This window comes from Citrus sinensis, chromosome 2 (genome assembly GCF_022201045.2).
Source record: "Citrus sinensis cultivar Valencia sweet orange chromosome 2, DVS_A1.0, whole genome shotgun sequence".
Lineage (NCBI taxonomy): Eukaryota > Viridiplantae > Streptophyta > Magnoliopsida > Sapindales > Rutaceae > Citrus > Citrus sinensis.
The window spans coordinates 30,503,624-30,528,664 of NC_068557.1; the positions used below are offsets into that span (position 1 = coordinate 30,503,624).

Genomic DNA, 25,041 nt, shown 5'->3' on the forward strand with positions numbered 1-25,041 from the left:
AAAGCCTATCACCCACTTGAGCTAGCTATAGTTACGACTCTATTAAATTTGGAATGATTGCTCTCTGTCTTTTCTTTTCTTTAAGTGCAAGGACAGGGCAAGAAATGGGAAACAAAAGTTGGTTTGGTGCTGGCGTTAGTTGGTTTGTTTTAGTGTTGGAGAAGGAAGGGAAAGATTAATGATGATAAAATATAAAGAAAAGATTTCTTGATTAACAAATACACTAGTATGATGAATAAATTATGAACAAACTAAAGTAAATATAAACAAAGTCATAAGGTTGAAAACTATAAATATTGTATGGGTGCTAAGCACTGTTAATGTTGGTTGGCATTGTGCTTATCCAGGCTGATGTCATGTCATAATTATCTTTCTTTTTTTTTTTTTTTTATGAGAGGGGGTTCGTCAAGACGAGCTAAAAAGGAACAAAACGGGGTTGCGTAACCCCAAACAAGTCTTGCGACATAATATAGTAGATACCCACAGGAGGGTTAGAGTAAACGTGCAATTCAAGAGGAGCTGAATGAGCCATATTAGCTATGAAGTCCGCAGCTGAATTTGCTTCACGATAAATATGGGAGATAGAAATCTGCCAATTCCTACTTAGTAGATCCTGGATGGCTATTATTAAAGCATGGAACACATTAGGAACGACCACCTGTTTAGAAATCATTTGTGTAACACCAAGACTGTCCACTTCCACCAACAGCCGTTTTATGCCTACATCCCAAGCAAGAGTTAGGCCCTGAAACAATCCCCATAGCTCGGCCATAAGCACTGAACTCTCCCCAATTTTCATACAAAATCCGAAAATCCAATGTCCGACAGAGTCTCGAAGTACCCCTCCCGCTCCTGCTTCCCAACCATTTTTACACAAGCCATCTGTATTTAGTTTGCACCACGGCCATGGCGGCGGCAGCCATCGAATAAAGATTTCTTTTCTCTGTGGCTGCTGGCTTATAAAGGAGTTGTTAACTTTGTAAATTTCAGAAGCTCTAGCCATAACATCCATGTAGATTGTTGAACTATCCACCAGCTTCCCCGCAAATAAAAAATGATTCCTCCAGAACCACAGCCTCCACACTGCTACACCAAAGATACAATCCCAAAGGAGGGAAGAAGCAATCTTCCATTTATTCTATAAATTTCCAGCAATCCAGTCCCGAAGAATCGAGCTGAATAAAGAGTTATGGTTAGCCTTTGGGACCAGTTTACGCCAAACCTGTTTAATGCAGCTGCAGTCTCTCAAAGCATGAAGAATATCTTCGACCGCACCCCCACACCTATCACTTTCTAGAGGAACATGAATATGCCGCCTAGCAAGCTCGTCGTGAGTCTTCAGCTTCCCATGCATAATCTGCCAAAGGAATAGGCGGATGGATTGCGGCCCTTTCCAACTCCATGGAATCTTCCAATTTCTGTCATGAGCAGCAAAAGGATGATGGCAAAGGGAATCATAAGCTGATCGAACTATAAACATACCTCTTGGATCAAAGCCCCAGAAAATTTTATCAGCCCCAAGATGAGGTGCCGGAGGCATGATTGAAGCAATTTGCATGAGAGTGTAATGCGGCAAAAAAAACTCAAATTTTGACCAGTTCCATCCCCATTTCCATCCGTAAAGTCACCCACAGATGCGTTGATAAGAGCTTGAGGAATCGGCTGGATAGCAAGGCTGAACAAGGGAATATGTTTCGTAACCCAACAATCTAACCAGAAGCGAGTGCTAGCTCCATCACAAATAGACCAACGAGCACCATGCACCGTTGCCACCCACGTGTTTCGGATAGCCTGCCAAATCCGAGACCCCGGCTTCTCTGGAAGGGATCTTGGTAAGTTTCGATTCTCCAGCCCATACTTGGAACAGAAGACTTTCACCCACAGCTTGTCCGAGTTTGATACAACCTCCCAACTTAATTTCATCAACATCGCCTGGTTCATCTCGTCTAGTTTTTTAAATCCCAGTCCTCCCTGATTTTTCGGCATACAAATTTTGTCCCACCCCACCATACTCATCTTGTGACTCTTGGAATTCCCATCCCAAATAAAACGCCTACAAGCGTTGTCGATTTTTTGATGGACCGGAGGAGGGAGTAATGTCGTTTGCATGGCATACACAGGCATTGCTTGCAGAACTGATTGAGCCAGGGTGACTCGTCCAGCAAAGGAAAGATGAGCCGCATTCCACCCAGAAAGCCGCTTCTCCACTTTTTCAAGAATGGATTGATACGTGTCTTTATTTACCCGCGAGTAAATTAAGGGCATTCCGAGATAATCACCCAAGTTATTTGTGACCGAAACTCCCAATGTAGTACCTATGAGATTGGCCTCCCTCGTAGCAACATTCTTAGAAAAGTAAGCTTTAGTTTTCAATTTATTGACTTTAGCTTCCGAACTCCTACAATTCAAAATGTCAAAATTGAAAAGTGACGGGCCAAATTCTAAAAACATTTTCTCTTAAGGGCTAAATTATTTAACAAATACGGATGGAGATATTTATACTTTAAAAAATATTCCAAATACTCTAATTTTAATAAAAAATTTATTTCAAAATATTCACATATAAATTACTATTAAAGATAATTTATTATAAGTCAATGTTATGTAATTACTTTAAACACCTATATAGCACTCTCGTTATTCAATGTATATAGTTCTCAAGCTTTAGACCTTAAAACTTTTATTTCCAACATCTTCATCAATACTTAGATGAATAATATTGAAATCAATATATTAATTTTTATTTTCCATAAATAAAATAATTTTTGCACTCATTATTTTTTAGTTTTCAAAACTAAAGCAAACAAAAGTACTGTAAAGTGTTCCTTTTTTTTTTTTTTTTGCTTTTGTCCTTCTCTTTTCTTCTTCTTTATCTTCTTATTCTCCTTCTTTTTTAGTATTTATCATATATTTCTTATTATTATTTTCTCATTACAAGTTATTTTGGGTGTAAAATCAAATATTGAACATAAATAAACAAAAAAATTCATAAGTAAATTGTTGTTTAATAATTTGTTTACAACTTGACTTAATTATATTATTGTAAAAATTTGTTAATCTCTTGAAATTTGGTATGTTGAATAGCTTTATTGGTGTTGTAAGTAAATAAAGTCAGTTAATTTAAATAGTTTGGTAAGGAAAACTTAATTTTTAAAAAATTAATATATGAGTGTACAAAATAATAGAGTGTTCAAATTAATTTTTAGAGTGCAAATAGCCCCACACAACAAATATTTATACAAACCCTTTGTGCCATGTGAATACAAAATTGAAGAGATATGAATTTGAATGGAATATCTTTAAAACATATTTTACGTATTTATCCATGTAATTTGATTGGCCGGAAAGAAAAGGTTTTAATTAATTAAGTAAAACAAAGTTTTTTTTTCCTTTTTTAAACATAAATGAATTTTATATGGCTTTAGAAAAAGCCATCTTTTCTAATTTAGGTACCGTTTATCTATTTTGTTTGAAATTTGAATGTGTATAAGGGCTAGTTTAGAAATGTTATAAATTTTAAAATAATTATTGTTTACTGTGCTGTTGAAATAATCAACTATAAAGAGAATTAGTTAAACATTTGGTAAAATTTATTTTTAAAAGTGCCGTGAATTTTAAAAGCAATTGTATGTGTTTGATAAATATTATTGTTAAACTACTATAAGAATGTAAATGACTAAACTAGACATAATGTTGAATAAGATTTACTTACACGTTTATAAACATATATACATAATATTTTTATTATGTATATATAATAATTGATGACTAAAATAAATATTTTATATCATTAACTTTGTTTTTTATTTTATTATCTCAATATAATTGATAATGATAATTTTATTTGCTAAGTAATAAGGATCATTTTGAATTTTTATAATATACATGAGGGTATATAGAACTCTATTAAGTATAAAAATGATTCTCAAAATCAGATTTTGAAAAGTTACTCATTCCTTCTTTCTCAAAATTTACTGGAAAATGGGGTAATTTTGTTAAAAGTAATTTCTGAAAATTTTGCCTAACACTAAAATTAGCTTTTAGCTTCTCAAAATCACTTTTGATCAGCCCAAAAGCAATCTCAAACAAGCATTAAATGTTTTTGAAGTCTGAACAGGTCTAAATAATATATATATATATATATATATATATATATATATATATATATTAAAATTTGAATTTAAGAACATCTTATTTGTTTTATAAATAAAAAATATTTTAAATATAGTTATTTTGACATTTATGTTTTTGACAGATGAAACTACAAAAGAATCAAGCTTTATAATTTAGGAAATTAATATATTTAATAGAGATATTTTTGGTATATAATATTTTCTTCAATCTAGTCCTTTTCGCATTCAAATAAAACTCATAAAAGTTTATTTATTTTTAAATGTAAATGTCTAAAAATTAAACATATGTTATAGAAAAGCAAACAAACAAATTTTAGAATGGTGTGAAATTAATAAAATTTCAGATTTCAAACGTTTAACAAACAAGTTCTATTTTCAATGTTAGATAAAAAAAAAGAAAAAAATCATTTAAGACAGCTGAATAAGTTTCTCCAAAAATAAAAAAATAACTGAAACTGAATCATATATTCGGTGTTCAATAAAAAAAATAATAAAAAAATAAACTGGCTCTTCATATAAACTAATTACAGTGAAACTCAATTAGTTTTCATTGGCCATGAGGCAATGTCTGCAAGGATAAGGGTATTTTAAAAATTAATTTTGGATCATGGAAATTATAATCATATGAGACTCAAATTCTCGAGTCCAACAGCTGCAATCTGCTTGTCCATGTAAAAGCGGATGTGGGCACAGATAAAGCCCGCATAAGTGAAGGACATAAATGACATTTACACAACCCTATTATTTGGATTTCATTGAAATTACAACAGATAAACCTCTTTAAAACCCTAAAATTTAGACTAACAAATTATCGGGAAGCCTAGGAATTCTTCGTCTTTTGAGGTAAGAAATAAGTTAATAAAAAATCCAATTTAATAATTTCAGCCGAGCTGGTAGGTGTTTTGTTTCCGTGAGAGGGACATATGATGTTCTAATCTTGCGAGCTTATTATGGCGTTGCAGTGATATTCGTAATTCGTTCTCTTTTCGACGTGTTATATATTTTAGAATAAAGAATCGGAATCCGGATCTTCTTAAGTATAACATCAATCGGTCCGTTAACGGTAGAGATTTCCTTCTCTCTCCTGCAATCTTTTGTTAAATTTGTCTCTAATTCTGTTTCACTAGGGATTAATTTCTTTGAAGTCGTTTATTTTTATTATTATTATTATTTTTTGGCCCCCTTTATTTCTTTCCTCTTTTAATCTTCTTCTTGAATTGCAAGAAGTAACAGCAATGGCAAACAATGGAGAGCTGGGCAACCGCTATGCATGCGCTGCATGCAAGCATCAAAGAAGAAAGTGCACGCAAGATTGTGTGTTTCCGCCGTACTTTCCGGGGAACCAGTCAGAGGAGTTCCAATTGGTTCACAAGATTTTTGGCGTAAGCAACTTGTCCAAGATAATCAAGAATCTTGAAACCCCACAAGATCGGCAAGAAGCTGTTGAGTCCATAAAATGGGAAGCAGCAATGTGGGAGCAAGACCCGGTACATGGGCCACTGGGAGCTTACCGGAAGCTAGAGCGTGAGTTTGAGGCGTTGATGAAGATGAAGAATCAGCAAACTTCTCAACAAATTATTGACTATGGGCGTGGCCCGGTTATGACGACTTCAGGATTGATAAGCTATCCGACCTGCCAACAAGAGCAGGCTCATGTCATTAATAGCAACGAGGCTCCGCATGCTTTTATCGATCAAAAGTTTAACACTTTCGGGCAGCCATCAGATGCAGATTATAATCGGAGCGGACCGACAATGGTTGGTCATAGTTATAATTCCCCTATTAATGATAATAATATTGTTCAAATAATGGAACAACAAGGACCAAGAGCAAGACAGAGAAGAGGCATTGCAACTTCAGGTGATGTGGCTATTAACGATGGTCAGCTTCCGAGAGTAGGAGGAGAATGTTATGATGGTGTTACATCGTATTACGCTCCAACTCTTCCTTCTTCATCACATAGCCAACTGAGTGGACCTTACGCACAGCTGCCTTACTTACATATTAATATTAATGGTTTTGCGCCGAGACGTGAGATATAGGCCAGAACAACGTCCGTGGCGCTGCTGTTCAACATCAACAACAACATGACAAGAGGAAGAGGAAGAGGAAGAGCAAAAGCAGGTACAACGTATTTACTTTAAACAGAACGTACGGCATACAGGGTAAATACTTTTGCGTGGGGGTGAATATAAGTCTTGTATATACATTGGTCTCTAGAAATATTTACTTTACTTTAAATAAGATTTCTCCTTTTTTTTTTTTTTTTTTTTTTTTTGGTATTGAAATGTTTTGCGCTATCTGTTTCAATTTGGGTTAAGATACTGCTAACACTAAAATTCTTAATCTGGGAACACGTGTGTGTGTGTGTGGCTATATAAATAATTCTCTGTGATTTTAGGGAGCATATCTCACCGGCATTGGCTGTATTATATGGGCCATATTGTAAATAAAATAATTTAGTTGACTTGTTTGATAAACATTTGATACTTGAAATTTAGTTAATTTCAGTTTTTTTTTTCTTGTTTTGTTTTGTAACTTATATATGATTTTTAGACATTCATATCTGAATAGAAAAAGTAAACTTTTGTGATTTTATCTTAATGGAAAAAATTCGAAACGAGAAAAAAAATACTCTATTAAATATGCTTATTTTCTTGACTATACAATTTAATCCCTTTATTTACTTTGACTTAATGAGAAAAAAAATCTCTATTAAATATGTTTATTTTCTTGACTATAAAATTTGATCCCTTTATTTGTTTTGAATTATAAGAATATAAATGTCAAATAACCATATTTATGTTTTTTTAATATAAAAACAAACAAGGTGCTATTATATTCCTATATAGATTTTATATTTAAAAAAAACTTTTATATTTCTATCTTAGTCTCTGAAGTGCTTTTTTTTTATGATGATAATTATAAAACTACAAATTCTTATACAAATTTACTTAAATACATTGGTTGAATAAAAATAAAAATTATAAAAATAAATCATATGGGTCAAGACCTGTTAATTTCACCCCATCAATGTATTTATGTCACACCACTTTGTGCAAAACAAGTTTTGTGCAAGGGTTTGTAGTTTTCTTAATTATAAACTACTAAACCTCATATCCAAATAAATTAAATCTCTTGTATTGGCATCAAGAGGTTCAAATTCTAGTTACATGGTTAGGGAAGAAATTGGGATGCCATTAGACTAAACAATATATATATATATATATATATATATATATATATATATATATATATATAATTTAAAAAAATCTAAAGTAACTTTATGAGTTTCATTAATGGAAAATTCATTGAATTTTCTCAAGTGAAAAATTGAATAAAAAATCCAAATATAAAGTCTGATGTATTTTCTGTAAAACAGAGTGACACTAATACTTAAAAACATTTTACTTTTTACTTTTACTTTTTAGAATAACTATTTTACTTTTTAAAATAAAAACATTTGTATATTATCTAAGTTAATTTTATTAATTTTATTTTTTAAAATAATAAAATGATAGGTAAAATTCAATTAAATTTTAAATTTATTATTTTCCTTTAAAATTTAAATTCGATAATCAGTTAAATAAAATTATTTAAAAATCATGCCCATGGGACAATAACTTATAAACTACGAGAATCACATGTCAGGGTCAATTCCTTCGTGGTTTTCTCTCTGCTTTTTTCCAATTGACGTGTAGTTTTGTCGTCACTTATGACGGATTGGCGAACTTTCTTTTTCTTCTTTTAGATTTGCCGGGTTTCTTGTGGTTTTTGTGGACGGGTAGTCTGATTCCTCGAAAGTCAAGATGTTGATTGATTCGGAAAAGCTGACGACTGTGATGAGCTCAAAATGTGTGCTGAGTTGCACTAGATTCCGAAATCTTACGTCACTGATCATGAGAGATCCTCTTCCAGGTCATCGACGCGACATCACCCAATAGTTTGAACCCACTAGAAGGTTGACCTTTTATTTTCTACCCCTCTGAAACATAAAAATTTCAGTATTGCCACCATATTAATATTCTTTAATTTCTTTCTTTTTTTCTTTTCTTTTTTTCAATCAACTTTTCAGTTCTTGTACGACGAAAATATAATATGCGTTAATAAATAATCACATGGGATCGGAGCATGTGACTTTATTATTTTTCTATTATTAACAACTAATGATTATTTTATAAAAAAAAACTACTAGCGACTAATCACATTCTTGTATTTTAATTTAAATTAAGATACAATTTTTCATTGATTTATCTATCCTATTTTGAGAAACATATTGAGTTTTATATTACGATTACAATTCCATTCATGTTTGGCGACTGTGAAGAAATTTCTAAGGATGATTAATCTAGGAAATTAAAGGCTTTTTCATCGTGCAAGGTTGACTGTTGATGGTCTCCTAACATGACTGCTGTGCATTTATGCTTTTATCTGAAAGGACAAAAATATTTTTCCATTCAAAGCCCCGTCAACTTCGTCTAATGTTCTATGAATCGAATCATCCCGGACGAAAATTATTATTATTATTATTTTCCTAAAGGCAAATTATTGGTTTCAATTTTAATATACTTGAGTCTATCATCGAATCACGTTATACTACATTAATTTAGATAAAATTATTTGCACAAATATTTGTGATTCTATAATTATTTTGCCACAAATTATTTAAAAATAAATACATCATTGGCAAGAATTCCATTGATAGAAAGTATAGATTGGAGCTTAATGAATGATTTGCATATATCTAATATAGAGTGAGTTTTAGATCCAAGATCATGTTCTTTATAAAATTGGAAAACTCTATTTACAACATTATAGATTTATTTTTTTGAATGCATTTACCCAAAAAAAAAAGAAATTATAATTATTTTCGTGAAATAAATATTGGAAGTAAAATCAAAACTACTAGCTAAAAGTTATTCTATACCACCCACCCACCCACCCACCAGCCTAAAGCTAAAAAGTTAAAAAGAAACCATAAGCATCCATTCATCAGCCTCATTCCTCTCACCTTCATGGCTTCACGTTGCCTAATAAGAAAATTCCAAAAGCCCCACCTGTGCTAAAATTCCAAACATAAGCTCAACTCTAGAGCCATTTAACTCAAACATCAGCCACCCGAATCCTATAGAATCAGAGCGCGCGATACCCATAAAACCAAAAGAAATAGCCGATCAAAGAAGCCATGTTTCCGGCCTCCCAAATTGAGCTACCATTTAATGAAAATGATTCACAAGACATGGTCATATACCAAGTCATAAATGAATCGACGGCCCAAAATATTTCATTCATGCCTCAAAGAAGCGAAGTTCACACATCAAGCATGCTTGAACCGAAACGGACCATAAGCAAGAAGCACTACAGAGGCGTGAGGCGTCGGCCATGGGGCAAATTCGCGGCTGAGATTCGAGACTCAGCCAGACACGGCCAACGGATATGGCTGGGCACGTTTGAAACAGCAGAAGAGGCTGCCCTGGCTTACGATAGAGCTGCTTTTCGGATGCGTGGTGCTAAGGCGTTGCTTAATTTTCCGGCCGAAGTGGTTGCTGCTCCGTGTCCATCATCTTCGCCATCGCTTGAAAAATCGAATGTAAAATTGAGCTCAATATTGGAGAACAATCCAGAGGTGAGTGGCAGTAGCTCTAGCACGGTTTCAACTGCGACTCAGAGATCGGAATCGGAGTAATTAAGTAGTCAAAGTGCTAGTACTATTGGGGCGAGATTAATTACTTATAGACTAGCTGTTTAAATAATTTTCAGACTAGTGATTACAGGTATGAACTATGAATCATCTAGTTAACTATTAATTAAGTTAATTGTTAAGCAAGGCGTGAAATATTCCCAATTTAATTATTCAATGATTTTAGATGCGTGAAAGTTTTTTGAACACTGTGCCTTTACAATTTAGTGCTTTTTCGGTTTTTGGTGTACAATTTCAAGTCCATTTACTTTAATCCTAAACGTTTGACTTGAGGAGATGCATGGATTCATTCGTTGTGTTATGCTAACTGCAAATTGCAAGAAGTAATATGTGAATTAATTAGTAGAACTATCGGCTCATTCAGTTAACAGTATGAGTAGGCAAGGGAAAATCATGGCCAGCTGATCGATTCCATGAGAAAGTAAAACAATAAATATTAGGCCCAACTCAACGAAAATTAGTGTGATTTTTCTCTTCTATATGACGGTTGCCTTCCACGAAGTGGTCCAAGAAAATTTGGTTGGTGAATCAATATAAACCTTGTATTTGGTTTAACATTATTGGAAATCAAATTTGACCAAAATTTTTTTGCGATGATCAAATCCAACTTGGGATCGTCTATTCAGATCTTGTCTGTCTGTTTACAAGTCTTCAACTTGGTCCCGTGTTCACACACAATCAAATTTAATGATAAATGTTTATTTTGCGACGACCCACCAGAAGAGCCAAAAAGAAAGTCGGTGTATTTTTCTTTAAAATACACGTTTCCCAGACATAATACGAATATCTACAGAGATAGAATTAATAAACTTGATTTTTCTAGGAAATCTGTTAGGGAAGGAGCCAAAAGTGGATATGCACCAGAAAGGAAAGTAGGACGAGTGTCGTTTGAAGATTTAATTCGAATTTGAACGACTCGTCGTTTATATTGTTCTAGAATGCACAATTGCATAGGGATGGCAATGGGGAAGGGGAGGGGAGGGGATCAACATCCATGTACCCATCCTTGATGCTCTGCATATGTCTCCATTCTTTTCCCGTCCCGGTCATAATTGCTTGAGGGGATCCGAGTCTCTTCTCCGAATAATAACAGGAGATCCCTGAGGGTCCCAATCCTTGAATAACTGATATATTTTTTTAGTTTTCAAACTTAATTTAATCATATTAATCTAAAAATATATAAAATGAAATAAAAAATGATCATGAATGAGTCTTATATTTCATTCTACTCCTTCAAACTTTTGGTATATATAATATTCAAATAATGATTTTCAAAACAAAATTCAAATAATGTGATTTTTATACAATATTGACGTGATTGTTGTCCATGAGTAATGATACCTATTGATCACCGACTATGACGCAACAAAGTCGCATGTGTGGCTGTTAGTTGACGTTGCGATGAGTTAGGCTACTCGGTAACTAATAACACAATGTGCTACTAGGCTATGATGAGATGAAGACGAGTTGGGTGCTTACTACTGCACAAATAAATTGAAAAGGATGAGCAAGACTGTGAGAAAGTGATTTAGAGTTTGATTTGTGAGTTATGAGCTTGTGAGATTGTGTGCTTTTGGTTATAGTTAAGTCTGAATTATATTAAACATTTTATATTAACTAATATTTATATTATTTGTATAAATATTTTGATATTTGTTATTTACACCAATATTTAATATTTTATAATTTATTGACTAATAATTCTAGAAAAATAAAAATAAAAATAAGGAAATGGGGAAATAGGGAGGGGATGGGGATGGAGATTCCACCTCATCGCCGTTTCTTTCTCGAATAAGTAATTGGGTAAAAAATCGTTTCCGTCCATTCTCCGAATAAGAAATTGGATATAAAATTGTCCCCATACCCTCCTCAAATGGAAAAAATCCTCAAATCCCCCATCCCCATAGAGATTTTTGTCATACCTACAATTGCACACAACTTCTCGGCTCTCTAGTAATTACTTGGTTTTAAATAAGAATACATATAATATGTTCATAACTTTATCCACGTGCAAGCTGCGCTGAACTTAATCTAAATAAATTTTTAGATATTTTAAAATTGTGAATGTTATTATCTTTCATTTGATGCTGTTCTGTCCAGCCAGACCATTCAAAGAATCAAAGTTAAAGACGGAAATATTCATGTGTAATGAAATTATTGAAAATGATTTATTTTGTACTAGTCAATATACTGTGGGTATGTTTGGAATTGCTTTACCTTCCCAAATAATTAATTCCTATAAACATTCTCAAATACTTAACTTTTCGAATAATTTTAAGATGTCTGGTAATGGGTAAATTAAGATTACGAGAGAATCACTTTTTAAATAATTCGTAATACATTGTTTAGTAATTAATCATAAATTATATTCTTTATAGATACAATTATCAAACTGGTACATAATTACTATGATAATAAAAAAATTTAACCATTTTTTATTAGTAAATTAAATTCATACAAATCAAATTCTAATTAAAAAAAAATTTAATGAAGCAAATTAATGTTTTTAAATTGATAAAAAAAAGCCACCGGAAAACTTAGTTGTTATTGCCGGCCACCGCGCCCCCGCCGTATCCGGTGAATATAGTAACCTTCCGGTGTCACCGCCATGACTATGAGATCATAAATTTCTCGATCTACGTAATGGTCGTGTTCTCGTTGAAAGAAAAAATTACGACAGGGGTTCACGAACCACCAAAAGAGCGGCAGCCACCACAACGCCGCCAGTTGCTTTAGGTGCGTGTCGCTCCTCCGTTTAGTTTCATCCGATGAAAAAACTATCATTGTATAGATCGAGAAATTCTCGATATGATAACATACGGTATGTCGTCGTAAGGTTAGTATCACCGGCGACGACGACGTCATTGCGGTGGGCAGCGGTAGTTTCAATTCACTGGCGGTTGTTTTTTTTTTTAATATTTTGCTTGATTTTTAAAATTAAAATATTATTTATTGTTTAATTTTGTTAGAATGATATTTTTGTAAATAACTAATTTCTTCAAGGGCAACCTTGGTATTCTACCTTACCAAGACAGATTATCACCTAATTAAATTTTAAAAGACTACTATTTCCTACTTCTAAAAATCAATACAAAAATAATTATTTAAGAAACATATTGCTTAACAATGACTTTTAAAGTTTACCAAACATATTTTTGTTGTTAGATTGTTAAATAAGTAATTATTTGGCAATCTGAAGTAATCCAAAATAGGAGTCTGGCAAACAATTTGAAATACTAACTAGACAACTCAAGAGGGGTGAATTGGATTCTAAAAATTTAAGCAACTAAAATTTAATGCAATTTAAACTAAGTAACTAAAATCGAAATAAACAATTTAATGTGCAATGAAAAATAAGAGATAGGATAAGAGAGAGTAAATATGTGATTTTTACGTGGTTCGACCAACTATGCCTAATGCTTACGTCTACGCCTCCAAGCTCATCGGGCTTATAGATTTCACTAAGTAAGCCTCCAAAACTCCAACAACTCTTACAATTGACTTCCAAGGTGTCAATAAACTTTTACAACAAAAGATTATCCCCAATCTCTTAATCCAAGTATATTCCAACACTTACAATCACTCAAAAATCAAGATTACAAATGAATTTTCTCTCACAGAAAGTATTTGATTACAAATGAAAGATCAATGTGTGAACAAGTGAAACAAAAATATTTTTAAAGCTCAATGATAACTCTTGGATCTCTTAATGTTTGAATTTGATTGAGCCATTTTATAGTTGGAGTTGAAAACTAACAATTGTTGACTTTATGCATGAAATCGGATTACCATTTAGCCTTTATTGGATCCCCATTTTGACTTGAACAAATGACTATTGTGTTATAATTTCAAATTGTCGAATCACCGTTGTCTAGATACCGGTTTGCCGTCAGTGTCCAAAAGCTAATTTTCAACTCTGTTCGATGTCAGTTAGTTGTTATCTCACAAACGGTTAGCCGTTTGATACAGTGAAATTATTTTCTAAAATTATAATTTTACCTCAAAACCTTCTATAATTATATTACAGCTTAAATCTTCATAAAACTTTACAAACGAGTCAATTTCCAGAGTTTCGAGACAATACTAATTGATGTCAAAGTTTTTAAAACTTTTTTAATTAGACCATGAACTTAAAAAACAATCAATTTCATTAAATCACTTTTCTTTTAAGTATAAAACCTTTATTTTATCAAAATAATGATTTATTTAAAATGTATGAAAAAAATTTGAGCTTTTAAAAACTTAATCATTCTTAATCTTATTTGTTATTATCAAAATCATTATTATACACATACATGTTAACACAATTTGATTTGATATGATATGATCTATTTTATATTGAAAATTTGAGTTCAAATCATATTCGAATGAAAAATCCAATTTGATTGGGTGGGATTCTGTCTAACCCGATCGGATTGCGTTCGAATCAAGTTAAACTCGATCCATTTCAAAAAATCGATCGGTTTAGACCACAATTAAAAAAATTATTAAAACAAAAAAAAAATCTAAAACCTAAATACCTAATCGATTAAGCCTAAAACCACACACACAGAGCTCACACCACATCACGCACCTAGCTTAGACCATAGGGCGGCGGCACCGACATGAACCAGGCAGTCACCGAGGCAATGCACACGCACACACATATCCAGTGACTGACGCCAGCTGCCGCTGCAATGTGAAGCTAGTCCACCGCGACGCGCCGACGTGACCTACTCCAGCTTGTTCCATCGTGACCATTGCTGCAGCTTGCTCCACCGACCACCACCTTCTTAAATCCAAATCTAGTGACTTTTTTATGGTATACTTATATTACATTAAATAATTAATTATGAATTTTCGTTATATCATCTGTATTATATGATATGTGCTATGTATGATCGTGATGTGATGTAACTGTTTGATACTTGTTATTTTCAATTTGAAAAGCATTATAATTCAGATATATACTTTTGCTCTATTATGTGCATTCCTTTTACCCATCATAATTCATACATAACCATTATAATTGAGATAATTTTTTATCTGATCCGTCGATCGTTGAAATACAAATATTGTGTTTGGATAACTTTTTTTGTCAACCCGACTAACTCAAAATCAGATCGGATTGATCGAACCCAAATTTACGTACCCCTCAATCCCAAACATACTTTGAGAGAGATCAAAGGGATATTATATATATATAGTCAAGTAACATATCAGTATTGCATATTTCTCTGCTTCTAGATGAACAAATATTACAAATGTAATGAAATGTAATGTTATGCCAACTAATCCTCTTCTTACCTAACAAATAATGCCCAACTACAAAATAAATCAACAATAATCAATGCCATGAAGTTGCTATATAAATTTACAGAAGTGTGTGCGTGTGTGTGTGTATACGCTGGAGAAGTAAATTTTGATCAACTCTGGAAACGTTTCATGCTGCTACCTCTCCTCTTAACTTGTTTTCATAAAGAAGATAGTAAACTGTCCAAATATTCACTGCCCAAGTCCTGAAACTCAAGCACGTCCAATTCATGGCCAAATGCACTTTCCATGCTGGCCGTTCTCTTTATTGGAGTTGCGGGCTCATCAATCATCGTATAATTCGTAGCACCAATATTTTGGTATTCCCACTCTCTCGATGCTCTCTTTCGATTTCGAGAGCTAGAAATGTTATCATTCTCTTGAGAAATGGTCATCATACTCAAATCATTGAATCCGGCTCCTGAAAATTCAGTTGCCATAGCATTATTAGCAACTTCCTCAAGTGGGAAATTAAGGTGAGCCTTGGGACCTCTAATTCTTAAAGCAGCCTTGTCATAAGCCAAAGCAGCTTCCTCAGCTGTGTCAAAAGTTCCAAGCCAAACTCGGGCACCTTTCCTCGATGAATCCCTTATCTCCGCCGCATACTTACCCCATGGACGCCTTCTCACTCCCCTATAGTGTCGCGTAGGTGTAGCCACCTTCTCCACTCTCATAGCATTCATTTTATTAGGCCCTGGTTCGGCACTACTGGCAGTGTTACTATTAATACGGCAAATCTTGGAATCATCACCAGTAGTATTACATTTATAGGATTCCTTGGTTGTAGGGATAATTCCATCGAGTAGTTCCTCCCAAGCCTCAGCTCCCATCGAAATCCATCTCCCAAGACTTGGTAGCCTTTCTAGAATTTCAACTGAGCCATCAAGACTTGGCATTTCTTCCCATGATGATGATTTTGAAAATTCCGATGCGTCGCTTGTTCCTGATCTTTGGATTCTTCCGTCTTCACTACTACCAATGAAGTTCGCCCATACATTCTCTAATATTGATTCAGGTACTGCATCATGATCATTTTTTTGTGTAGCCATGTTACTGTGACACATCTCTCTCTCGATATCCCTAATAATTAATTTCTTATATTTTAGATTAGAGGATGTTGTCAGTTGGGAAATAAACATATATATAAAGCTTACTTAGACGCGTAATTTTAACAATTCATCTATGGATTTTATTATACACAATGAATGGATACCCAGTTGGAAACTTGTGCTTCAATTCACTAACCAGCTAAGTTAATGGTGGATAGTTCGATTTTGAACATTGAGAATGAGGTGGTTAGTTGACTTGTGTAACCATTATAATAATTTGTGCTGCTAAACCGTATATAGATGCCATGTATATTGTATATAATATCGCAAGCCCTTCCTTTAATTCATAATCAATCGAAGAAAAAACAAAGAATTAAGGAAATGTATAGCTGGCTAGCTAGAATATGCATGATTCGTCATAGACTTATTGACTTTGTATTTGGACATTCGTATTTCAATTTATCTCCATTAAGTGAATTTTCCTAAAGATAATAATTCCTATGTCTTCCATTTGAAGAAAAAAAAAAGGAAAAATAGGAGGGAAACATATTTTCATGTCAAAGTTTTCCTTAAAGACAACCTGTGACCATAACAAAAAAACGATGAAAAGACTTGTTTGCATCTTTTTCTCATTTTAATTTATTGATCTGAGGGTAATTTCACAGTATCTCTTTATGAATTGACTATCTTCAAATCACTTTATTATTTTTGAAAATTATAATTTATTTCTATTTTTGTTAATAATGAAAAAAAATTAATCAACTAGTTCCCATTTTTCTTTTTTTGGTGTATTAAACTATCTAGTAACTGAATATCACATTGAGTTCCGATTAATCTATATTCGAGCCAGGTATGACCATTAGAATGACAAAACTCTCCTAAAAAGTATTTAATGCAGCTACATTTCCAAATCTCGAACCATTTTTCTTATCTTTTAAACAAAAATGAGAATAACTTAAAAATTTCAAAAATAAAGAGAATAATAATTTAAAAATAATCAATTCACAAGAAGATAATGTGAAATTTAGCCTTGTTATAAACTGGTATGAATTAGTAAAAATTTAGGCTCACGCGTGAAGTTGAAAGAAGGAAGATGATTGGTTGTTAGCGGCAATAACAAAAAGCTGAATAGCCATTATACAAATCACCTTTGACCCATTGTTCAAGTTACTTCATTCTCAAGGATAAAGTTTGTGTGATATTAATAAATAAGTGGAATAGCCTTTTGAATGTTACTTTGAAGACACAGTTCACTGTTTCAAATCCTTGTTCGGCCGGATGATCAAAATAACATAAAAAAGTATGCAACTGCATATTCGACCTATGATCATCTTGATTTTTTTCTTTCAAAAAACAAAAAAAAAAGAAATTTCATTCTTAAATGGGTTAATTTCTGTGGCGAATGTACAATAGAAAGACTATTACAATAATCCTATAATCTTCATTATTTGATATTTCTATTAATTTATGTTATTAGTACGTAGTGTGAAAATCCACAAAGGCAATACGGCTGGGCGCTGAGCCGGTCATCGATTTCTTGCCACCCAAGAATTGCCACCTTGCAGATTGGAACATAGATAGATTGAAAAATGTGGGGCGTTTTATATTGTAATAAAAGCGTCACACGCTTCTTCATAAACAATAAAATCCACCATGACTAAAGGCGAGATTTACAAGTTTTAAAATCAAAGCAAGCTGGAGTTTTATTCAAATAACTTATAACTTGATCTGTATTCAATGCATTGAAGATAGAGACTTCGCTATAAAACTTGTACAATAAATTATCATCAGCGAATTAACTCGCTTGATTTATCTATACTCAAGAATGTTTTCATGGCTAAAACGTTTGACTTTAATTTTAATCACTTTTGCTTCTATTTAGAGTAAAACGAGCTCATTAACTGGCAATGTGTCACAAGTTTATTATGTACCTTTATAAGTATGACTATGCATATGGAAGTAGCAGTTGTATATAGTATCTGTCTATTATGATGCCCTTTTGGAAGTAGTATTAAGCTTTTGTAGTTAAAGAATAAGAATAAATATTATGCCTCCTATATCATTATATAACTCTTTAACATTGTTTGAATCATTTAAATCGTTATCAGTTGATGAATGCAGTAATTGTTTTGTGGGCTACTAAGGATTTGATGTTGCTATGCGGTAACCTAAGATGGTGAGATATTGGATGCTTGGACCTTTAAACATAAACTCACGTTGGGTTTGAAACAATGTTCCAAGCGGGTAACAAGTCATTTTCATCCCTAAGATTTAATGTAATATATATTTCATCCCTACTTTTCAAATAATATCCTAAAATATTCTTCCGTTAACTCACCGTTAGTTTAAAACTATTAACTAGTAATTCACTAAGGTTAAAACATGATTTTTCATTAAAGTGATACAAACTAGATTAAAATAATTTTTTATACAATTAAATAACACTACAAAGTATGCAAAATTTATTGATTTTTTCTTAAACGAAATCAACGATGATATAATTTAATATAACCATTTAATAATTGTCATAATTAACAAACTGTAATTAACACAATATCTTTAAATCATTTCAAGAAAAATTCAAAAATACCAACAATTTTTATGTGCTTGCATGTGCCGACTGCTGAATATCTTTTTTATCTTCAACTCAATTCAAGCCATTTTACAGTGCAATTAGAGAGTATACTTATATGAATAAGAAAATTATGATATTTTTGGTACTTAGATCTAGGGTTTATAGGGTTTACATGCCGTCAAAATAGAAAGAAGTGAAAAAAGAATTATTTGAAATAGAAGTTTTTCATCTTTTTAGGTATTTCTTATTTAGTGTGATTAGTTAAAATTATTTTTAATTATATGTCAACTTTTATTTATTTTTTTAATTTTCTCTTTGATGAAAAATATTTTTTTATCTTTAATGAATTACTAACAAACGATATTCAATTAATGATGAGTTAATAAAAATATGTTTTGAACTATTATTTAAAAAATAAAAATGAAATGAATTGTTGTATGAAACTCTATGAATAAGAAAGATTTTTTCCTGTTACAAGCGTGACCCAGTACCTTGATATTAATTACAGCATTGAAAGCAAATGAAAGCAAATATTAATTTGCAAATCAGAATCAACTGCCGCCGCTTCCGTTCCAGCTATAAGCATTCAATGAAAAATAAACGTGGATTTTGCTTATCTAAAACATTTATTGCTTGCATGAGCTTCGTCATTAAAGCAGAAACATATTGTGACAAATCAAATCTTGCCTCTTCAATGAAATTGATTGCCGTAATATACAACAAAATTAACGAAAACTTTTTAAAGTATATCGCTGATAAAAAGAATACTTACTCTTAATTGAGTGAACAAATTGATAGTAATCTGCAAAAAAAAAAAAATCTAAATTAATAGAATTACTCAGAGAATAATAATTGCACATTTATAAGCATTTATTTGTGGGCTGCGACGATTTGCTTTGTTGCTTTCGGAAAAGAATGGCCAATATTGCGAACCAGTAATTCATATCACAATTTGTACACTCAGTTTCTCCAAGCAGCACACATATTTCTTGAAGGATTAATTTAATTAGTTGTTCCATAGCTGTCGCTCTCCTTTCTGCTGATCATTACATTGTTTAATTTGCAAATTATTAATCACTTGGCAATTTAACTATTTGATGCAGCTTCCTAAAATAAATAAATAAAATAAAAATCGATGCAACTCTTTCAATATTAGCTTTTTCAAGTCCTGCTACATTCTGTAATTTGCTTTTGCTATACGTGCACGCGTGGCTCAGCAGAATATACAATTCCAGCTAGGGGCCAATTCACACGATCAATTCTTTTCTTAATTGGTACCATGCTTGCCCCTGTGGTTCGCATCTTTAATTTCGTGTTAAAGGCCCCGCCAATACCAATACTGAAATGTAATTGAATCCGAATACACGATTGCATCCATACTGAAATTATTATTGAGAATAATAATTGGACCATATGCTTGTGTGATCACAGTACTGAATGATAAAGTATAGTTGTTTAGAGTCTCGTTTAAAAGTTCCTCATTATTAAGTACTTAAGTTGTCATATTGTTCGTTACATGATTTGTTTCAATTTAAAATCAAAACACGTGCTCTTCATTAGTAACTAAATACACACAGCCGTACTCTTGAAACCACTTCTATTTTAGATCTAATGGTTAAAAAAGAAAAAAATACAAACTAAAGGTATGATGCACCAGTTGCATCATCGTAGTTGGATCTAATTTTGAATTTAAAAAATAATATAAGTGTCAATAACTTTGCCTATAAAATCTGAATTTCAGAACTCGACCACGTTTGTTTGATCAGGAGTAAATTTTTTAATTAAATCACTTTTTTTTTAAATATGTATAAATTATTTTTTGATAGCTTATAAGTTGTTTTAATATATATATATATAGTAGTTTTCTGGTCAGAGATTTTAAAGTACGGGAAAGTCAGGGAAAGCTTTAAAACCACACGGCTTTAAAGGCTTACAGTTTTAAGCCTTTAAAATCATGCGGTTTTAAGCCTTTAAAACCGTATGGTTTTAAAGGTTTCTTACACTTTTTCGTACTTTAAAATTCATGACTGGAACATTTCTCTCTATATATATATATTAGACTTATTTTTCAATCAATTGACTACCGACAAAATTTATATTTCCAAAAATAATAAAGTTCCTTGTCTAGTTTACAAGTTTTAAGCTTCGTCAAAACACAAAAGTAATTTGTATATATATATGTAAATGTAATGTGTTGGGACCATCTAAATTAAAAAGCTCAAGAATGTGTTGGGAGTTGGGAGTTGGGACTATAAGCCTTTCTGGAAGAAACGCTTCTATTTATGAAGTGGCCCCCTCATTATCACAATTGTTTCTCAAAAAACTAATCAAATATATATGTATCAAAAAACTCTTTTTTAACTCTTTATTCTTAAAGTGATATTTAAGGGTTATTCACTGAGGTCTTAATTTATCGGTGTTACGAGTTAATTACATCTGTCTGCGGACATGCAGCATTCTTACTGAAAAAATTCCGTCCAAGAAAGCCATATAGATCGTTTACTATTGAAAATGCATAAAACTTTCAATTATCCAGGAATTAAAGTAATTAAGATCAAAGAAATAAAGGATTACATCACTTGTTTGCCTCGAAAGCTATTGAATAACAGTCTGTGACTTTTGAGAATTCTACGAATCGAATTTGAGTGTATACCTGCAAAAGATATTTTGATGCTTAAGTTAGTGTTTATCTTTAAAAGAGCTTTTGGATCTCCAAGAATCTGAAAATTTCTGATGATTATTAAGGAAATCAGGTAAAAATCATTTTCTTGATCCTTTTGACCTCTATTTATAGACTCAGAGGCGCGGTGTTGGTAGGAGATTCTATCTATCATTCGTCTCCTTCGTTTAATTTACACTGTCAGATTTGATAACTATTCTTGTTTGCATCTGACTTTCTTACACGTGATTCTACTAGTAATCACGTGCTGCTTTATTGTTAATATTCGAGTCTATTCATTGTCAGCTTTCTCCAGTTCTTTCATATAAATCATCATGTAGTTATCAATTTCCAATATGGAGTTCACGTAAACCATATCCATATTAGTTTCTAATCCACAATTAGTATAAACTGTAGATGTATTGATTTTTAATTCAAGATTAACACAAGTTATTTCTGTTATTCAAATTAACAATTTTAATAGACTTGTGATGCAATGTAAGTGGTTATATATACATATTTTTTTGGCACTTACAACTATAATCTTGTCAAAGTTTAGGTGGAGTTAATGATTTCTTAATGTATTTTGTGAACTAATGACTTGCATCATTTGATTGAAACAATAATCGCACGATTATGACACATAATAACATCCAAATTCTTAAACTAAATTATATTTCCTTTGATGAGACCACGCTTAAGGTTGATTTTGGCAAAAAGCAGTGGAGACCCTAAGACTAATAAGGAAACGTTTGTTGGTTTGGTTTCCAAACTGCAGCAACCTAATAAATTAGAAATAGTGACGAAATCATCAGAATTTATAAAATTAAAAAAAAAAAAAGCTAGAGAGGGTACTTTTGTCATTTAGAAATTCGACTTATTAAAAAAAAAAAGGCCAAATGTGGAAGTGGAACCTATAAAATGAGAGTTATTTCACCAATGATGATGATGAACACTCATCAGTTCCTATTAAAAAAAACAGATATGGAACTGTATCATAAATATTATAAGCTGCTCCTTCTTCTTCTTCTTCTTCATCTCTTTCTCTGCATGCCATTCTTCAGTTCAGGAGCACAAGATCTAAGGAAGCAAAGGGCTTGGAATAATTCGGTTTCAGCTATGTTTGTGTTTGGAGACTCAACTGTGGACCCTGGAAATAATAATTTCATTAGCACAGCATTTAGAAGCAATTTCCATCCTTACGGACAAGATTTTGAGAACCAAACAGCAACCGGAAGGTTCACAAATGGCCGGCTCACCACTGATTTTGTAGGTAAATTTTAAACTTATACAATATTGGAAAGCTAATTAATTTATTATCATTAATTTGCAGTTCAGAAGCGGAAATGTGACCGAATTTTGGTTTATCGCAGCTTCTTATGTAGGCCTCAAAGAGTACTTGCCTCCTTATTTGGACCCAAATCTTAGCATGGAGGACCTTATGACTGGAGTTAGTTTTGCCTCTGCTGGCTCTGGATTTGACCCACTCACGCCAAGAATATCTGTCTCTCCCTGCACCTATCTCTTTATATGTATATTCACGCGCACACATTCAAAAATGTGTGATGATATATATTAATATCATAGATTGCTGCTGATAAGCAATTTTATTACATGTGTTTTTCCATTACTTTCAGGAAGTTATTGACATGCCAAGGCAACTAGAGTATTTTAAGGAGTACAAAAGGAGAGTGGAATCAGCCATTGGAAAGCAAAAAATGGAGCAACATATAAAGAGAGCCGTTTTCCTCATTAGTGCTGGCACAAATGACTTCATTGTCAATTATTATGCTCTGCCAATTCGAAGAAAGACCTACACGCTCTCAGGTTACCAGCAGTTTCTCTTCCAACAAGTTAAACAGTTTTTGCAGGTAATTTGGCCCCCTCTCAATTTCCTAAATCACTAATGTGTTAATTTAGTTAAAAGAAAACACAAAGTTTATGCAATTAGTAAAAATGAAGTATACGGGCCGCTTCATGATGTTGGCTTTCTGCAATTACCTTCTTGTCCCATCTATTTATACACAATAATTTATTTCACACACACACACACACACAAGTGTTATAGTAAGGTACTTTCTTGCCGACGAAAAGTTTCATTTAGCAAGCAAGGCTTCATCAGTTAGAGATATTAATTGAACATTAATGATTTGTGTTCCCTGGCCATTTGAGATTCAGAGGATAGAATTTGACCACATCCACATGCATGCAATAAATAGTAAGCGATATAATGTAGAGACGTCTGCAATTCTTACTTCTTAGTCGTAACATAGCATAACGATTCATTGGATGGTGGTTGCTGCTGGATCCCAAACAACTGTCGTCATAAGCTGCTAACAATGATGTGGGTCTGGGTCTTTACAACTTTGTACTTGCTGCCTGCTGGATGCTAGTATTGCCGGTGAGAATATCCATCCCAACTGTGCTTGAGCACTCTAGTTACGGTTCCAACGCTAATAGCTTAAACTAATTCCAAAAAGAAATTGTCAAAATCCTCACACGAAATTAAAATCTACGTCATCAACAACAATAAAACTCATTAATTAATTATTCATAAAATTTAGCAAAATTCGATAACAACTACATCATATGTGTGTGGGTAGTGATAGATTGATGGTGATGGTGGCCATATCGGTGATGGAAATAGGTGATGAGTGAAGACAATGCTAGAGAGAAGGAACAAGAAAAATAATAATAAGGGATTAATTGAAAAGTAGGGGCGGATGAAATAATAGGAGGGGTCAAATTATTCTCCAATTAATCCGGGGACAATGCGTTCCCTGGGCCAGAATTGCCTCGGCTCACTGCTCCTAGGTCTATAGGCTAAGCCCAAAAGAGCAATTAACCCCGCAGTAGCCCATGAGTGTCGCATTCAGAACAAGCTCGTCGTCGCAATCTTTAATTTTGATAGCTTAATAATCTAATAAGTATTTAGCTATTGTTTGTGTGTTTAATAATAAATTTATATTACAGGGTTTATGGGAAGAAGGAGCCAGAAAAATCGCAGTGTCAGGGCTGCCTCCAATGGGTTGCTTGCCTGCTGTTATCACCCTTAATTCCTACAATGCGCTTCTTCAGCGTGGCTGTATAGAAAAGTACTCCTTCGTCGCCCGACAATTCAATTTAATGCTCCAAAATGAAGTGAATTCCATGCATTTTGGCACAGCCCATCTTGGTGCCAAAATCTACTTTGTTGACATATATGCACCGCTGGCTGACATGATCCAAGGCAAAGGAAGACTTGGTAAGAATTTTCTTTAATTTGGCTAAAATTTCCGTGATTATTTGCAAATTTATTTATTATTAAAAAAATTCTTTTGAGTGGATTATTTATATATATATATTGGCAGGATTTGATGAGGTAGATACTGGCTGTTGTGGGAGTGGATATTTGGAAGCGGGGTTTTTATGCAACCCAAATTCAATCGTGTGTGCAGACCCATCAAAATATGTGTTTTGGGATTCAATACATCCAACTGAGAAGACTTGCAACAACGTCTTCAAGGCCTCTCGTTTTATCATAGACGATATAATTGGAGGCTAAATTGTGGTTTAATTATTAAAAGAAAATCCCAATGTTTAATAATGTTATGAGCTTTTAAAGTAATTGAATCAATTAATTGTTTGGTATA

At 32.8% G+C, this 25,041-nt stretch overlaps 3 protein-coding genes across 3 annotated transcripts; 2 read left to right on the top strand and 1 right to left on the bottom strand.

Moving 5' to 3' along the window:
• The first annotated feature begins 9,090 nt into the window (after positions 1 to 9,090).
• LOC102625493 (pathogenesis-related genes transcriptional activator PTI5) lies at positions 9,091 to 10,020 on the top strand. The gene has a single exon (XM_006467633.4). The coding sequence runs from the start codon at positions 9,319 to 9,321 to the stop codon at positions 9,817 to 9,819; it is 501 nt and encodes a 166-aa protein (XP_006467696.1). The 5' UTR covers positions 9,091 to 9,318; the 3' UTR covers positions 9,820 to 10,020.
• A 5,005-nt stretch (positions 10,021 to 15,025) lies between these two features.
• LOC102621525 (ethylene-responsive transcription factor 15) lies at positions 15,026 to 16,243 on the bottom strand. Its single transcript, XM_006468146.3, has one exon. The coding sequence runs from the start codon at positions 16,188 to 16,190 to the stop codon at positions 15,288 to 15,290; it is 903 nt and encodes a 300-aa protein (XP_006468209.2). The 5' UTR covers positions 16,191 to 16,243; the 3' UTR covers positions 15,026 to 15,287.
• Positions 16,244 to 22,341: 6,098 nt separating this feature from the next.
• On the top strand, positions 22,342 to 25,039 carry LOC102621241 (GDSL esterase/lipase At5g45960). Its single transcript, XM_006468145.4, has 5 exons — positions 22,342 to 22,682; positions 22,783 to 22,913; positions 23,047 to 23,280; positions 24,383 to 24,653; positions 24,760 to 25,039. The coding sequence occupies exons 1-5, from the start codon at positions 22,349 to 22,351 to the stop codon at positions 24,951 to 24,953; spliced, it is 1,164 nt and encodes a 387-aa protein (XP_006468208.2). The 5' UTR covers positions 22,342 to 22,348; the 3' UTR covers positions 24,954 to 25,039.
• Positions 25,040 to 25,041: the final 2 nt, after the last annotated feature.

Coding starts and splice junctions, on each gene's coding strand:
- LOC102625493 (XM_006467633.4), top strand. CDS start 9,319: ATGTTTCCGGCCTCCCAAATTGAGCTACCATTTAATGAAAATGATTCA.
- LOC102621525 (XM_006468146.3), bottom strand. CDS start 16,190: ATGTGTCACAGTAACATGGCTACACAAAAAAATGATCATGATGCAGTA.
- LOC102621241 (XM_006468145.4), top strand. CDS start 22,349: ATGATGATGATGAACACTCATCAGTTCCTATTAAAAAAAACAGATATG. Junction 22,683..22,782: donor GCTCACCACTGATTTTGTAG/GTAAATTTTAAA, acceptor GGTTTATCGCAG/CTTCTTATGTAGGCCTCAAA. Junction 22,914..23,046: donor CACTCACGCCAAGAATATCT/GTCTCTCCCTGC, acceptor CATTACTTTCAG/GAAGTTATTGACATGCCAAG.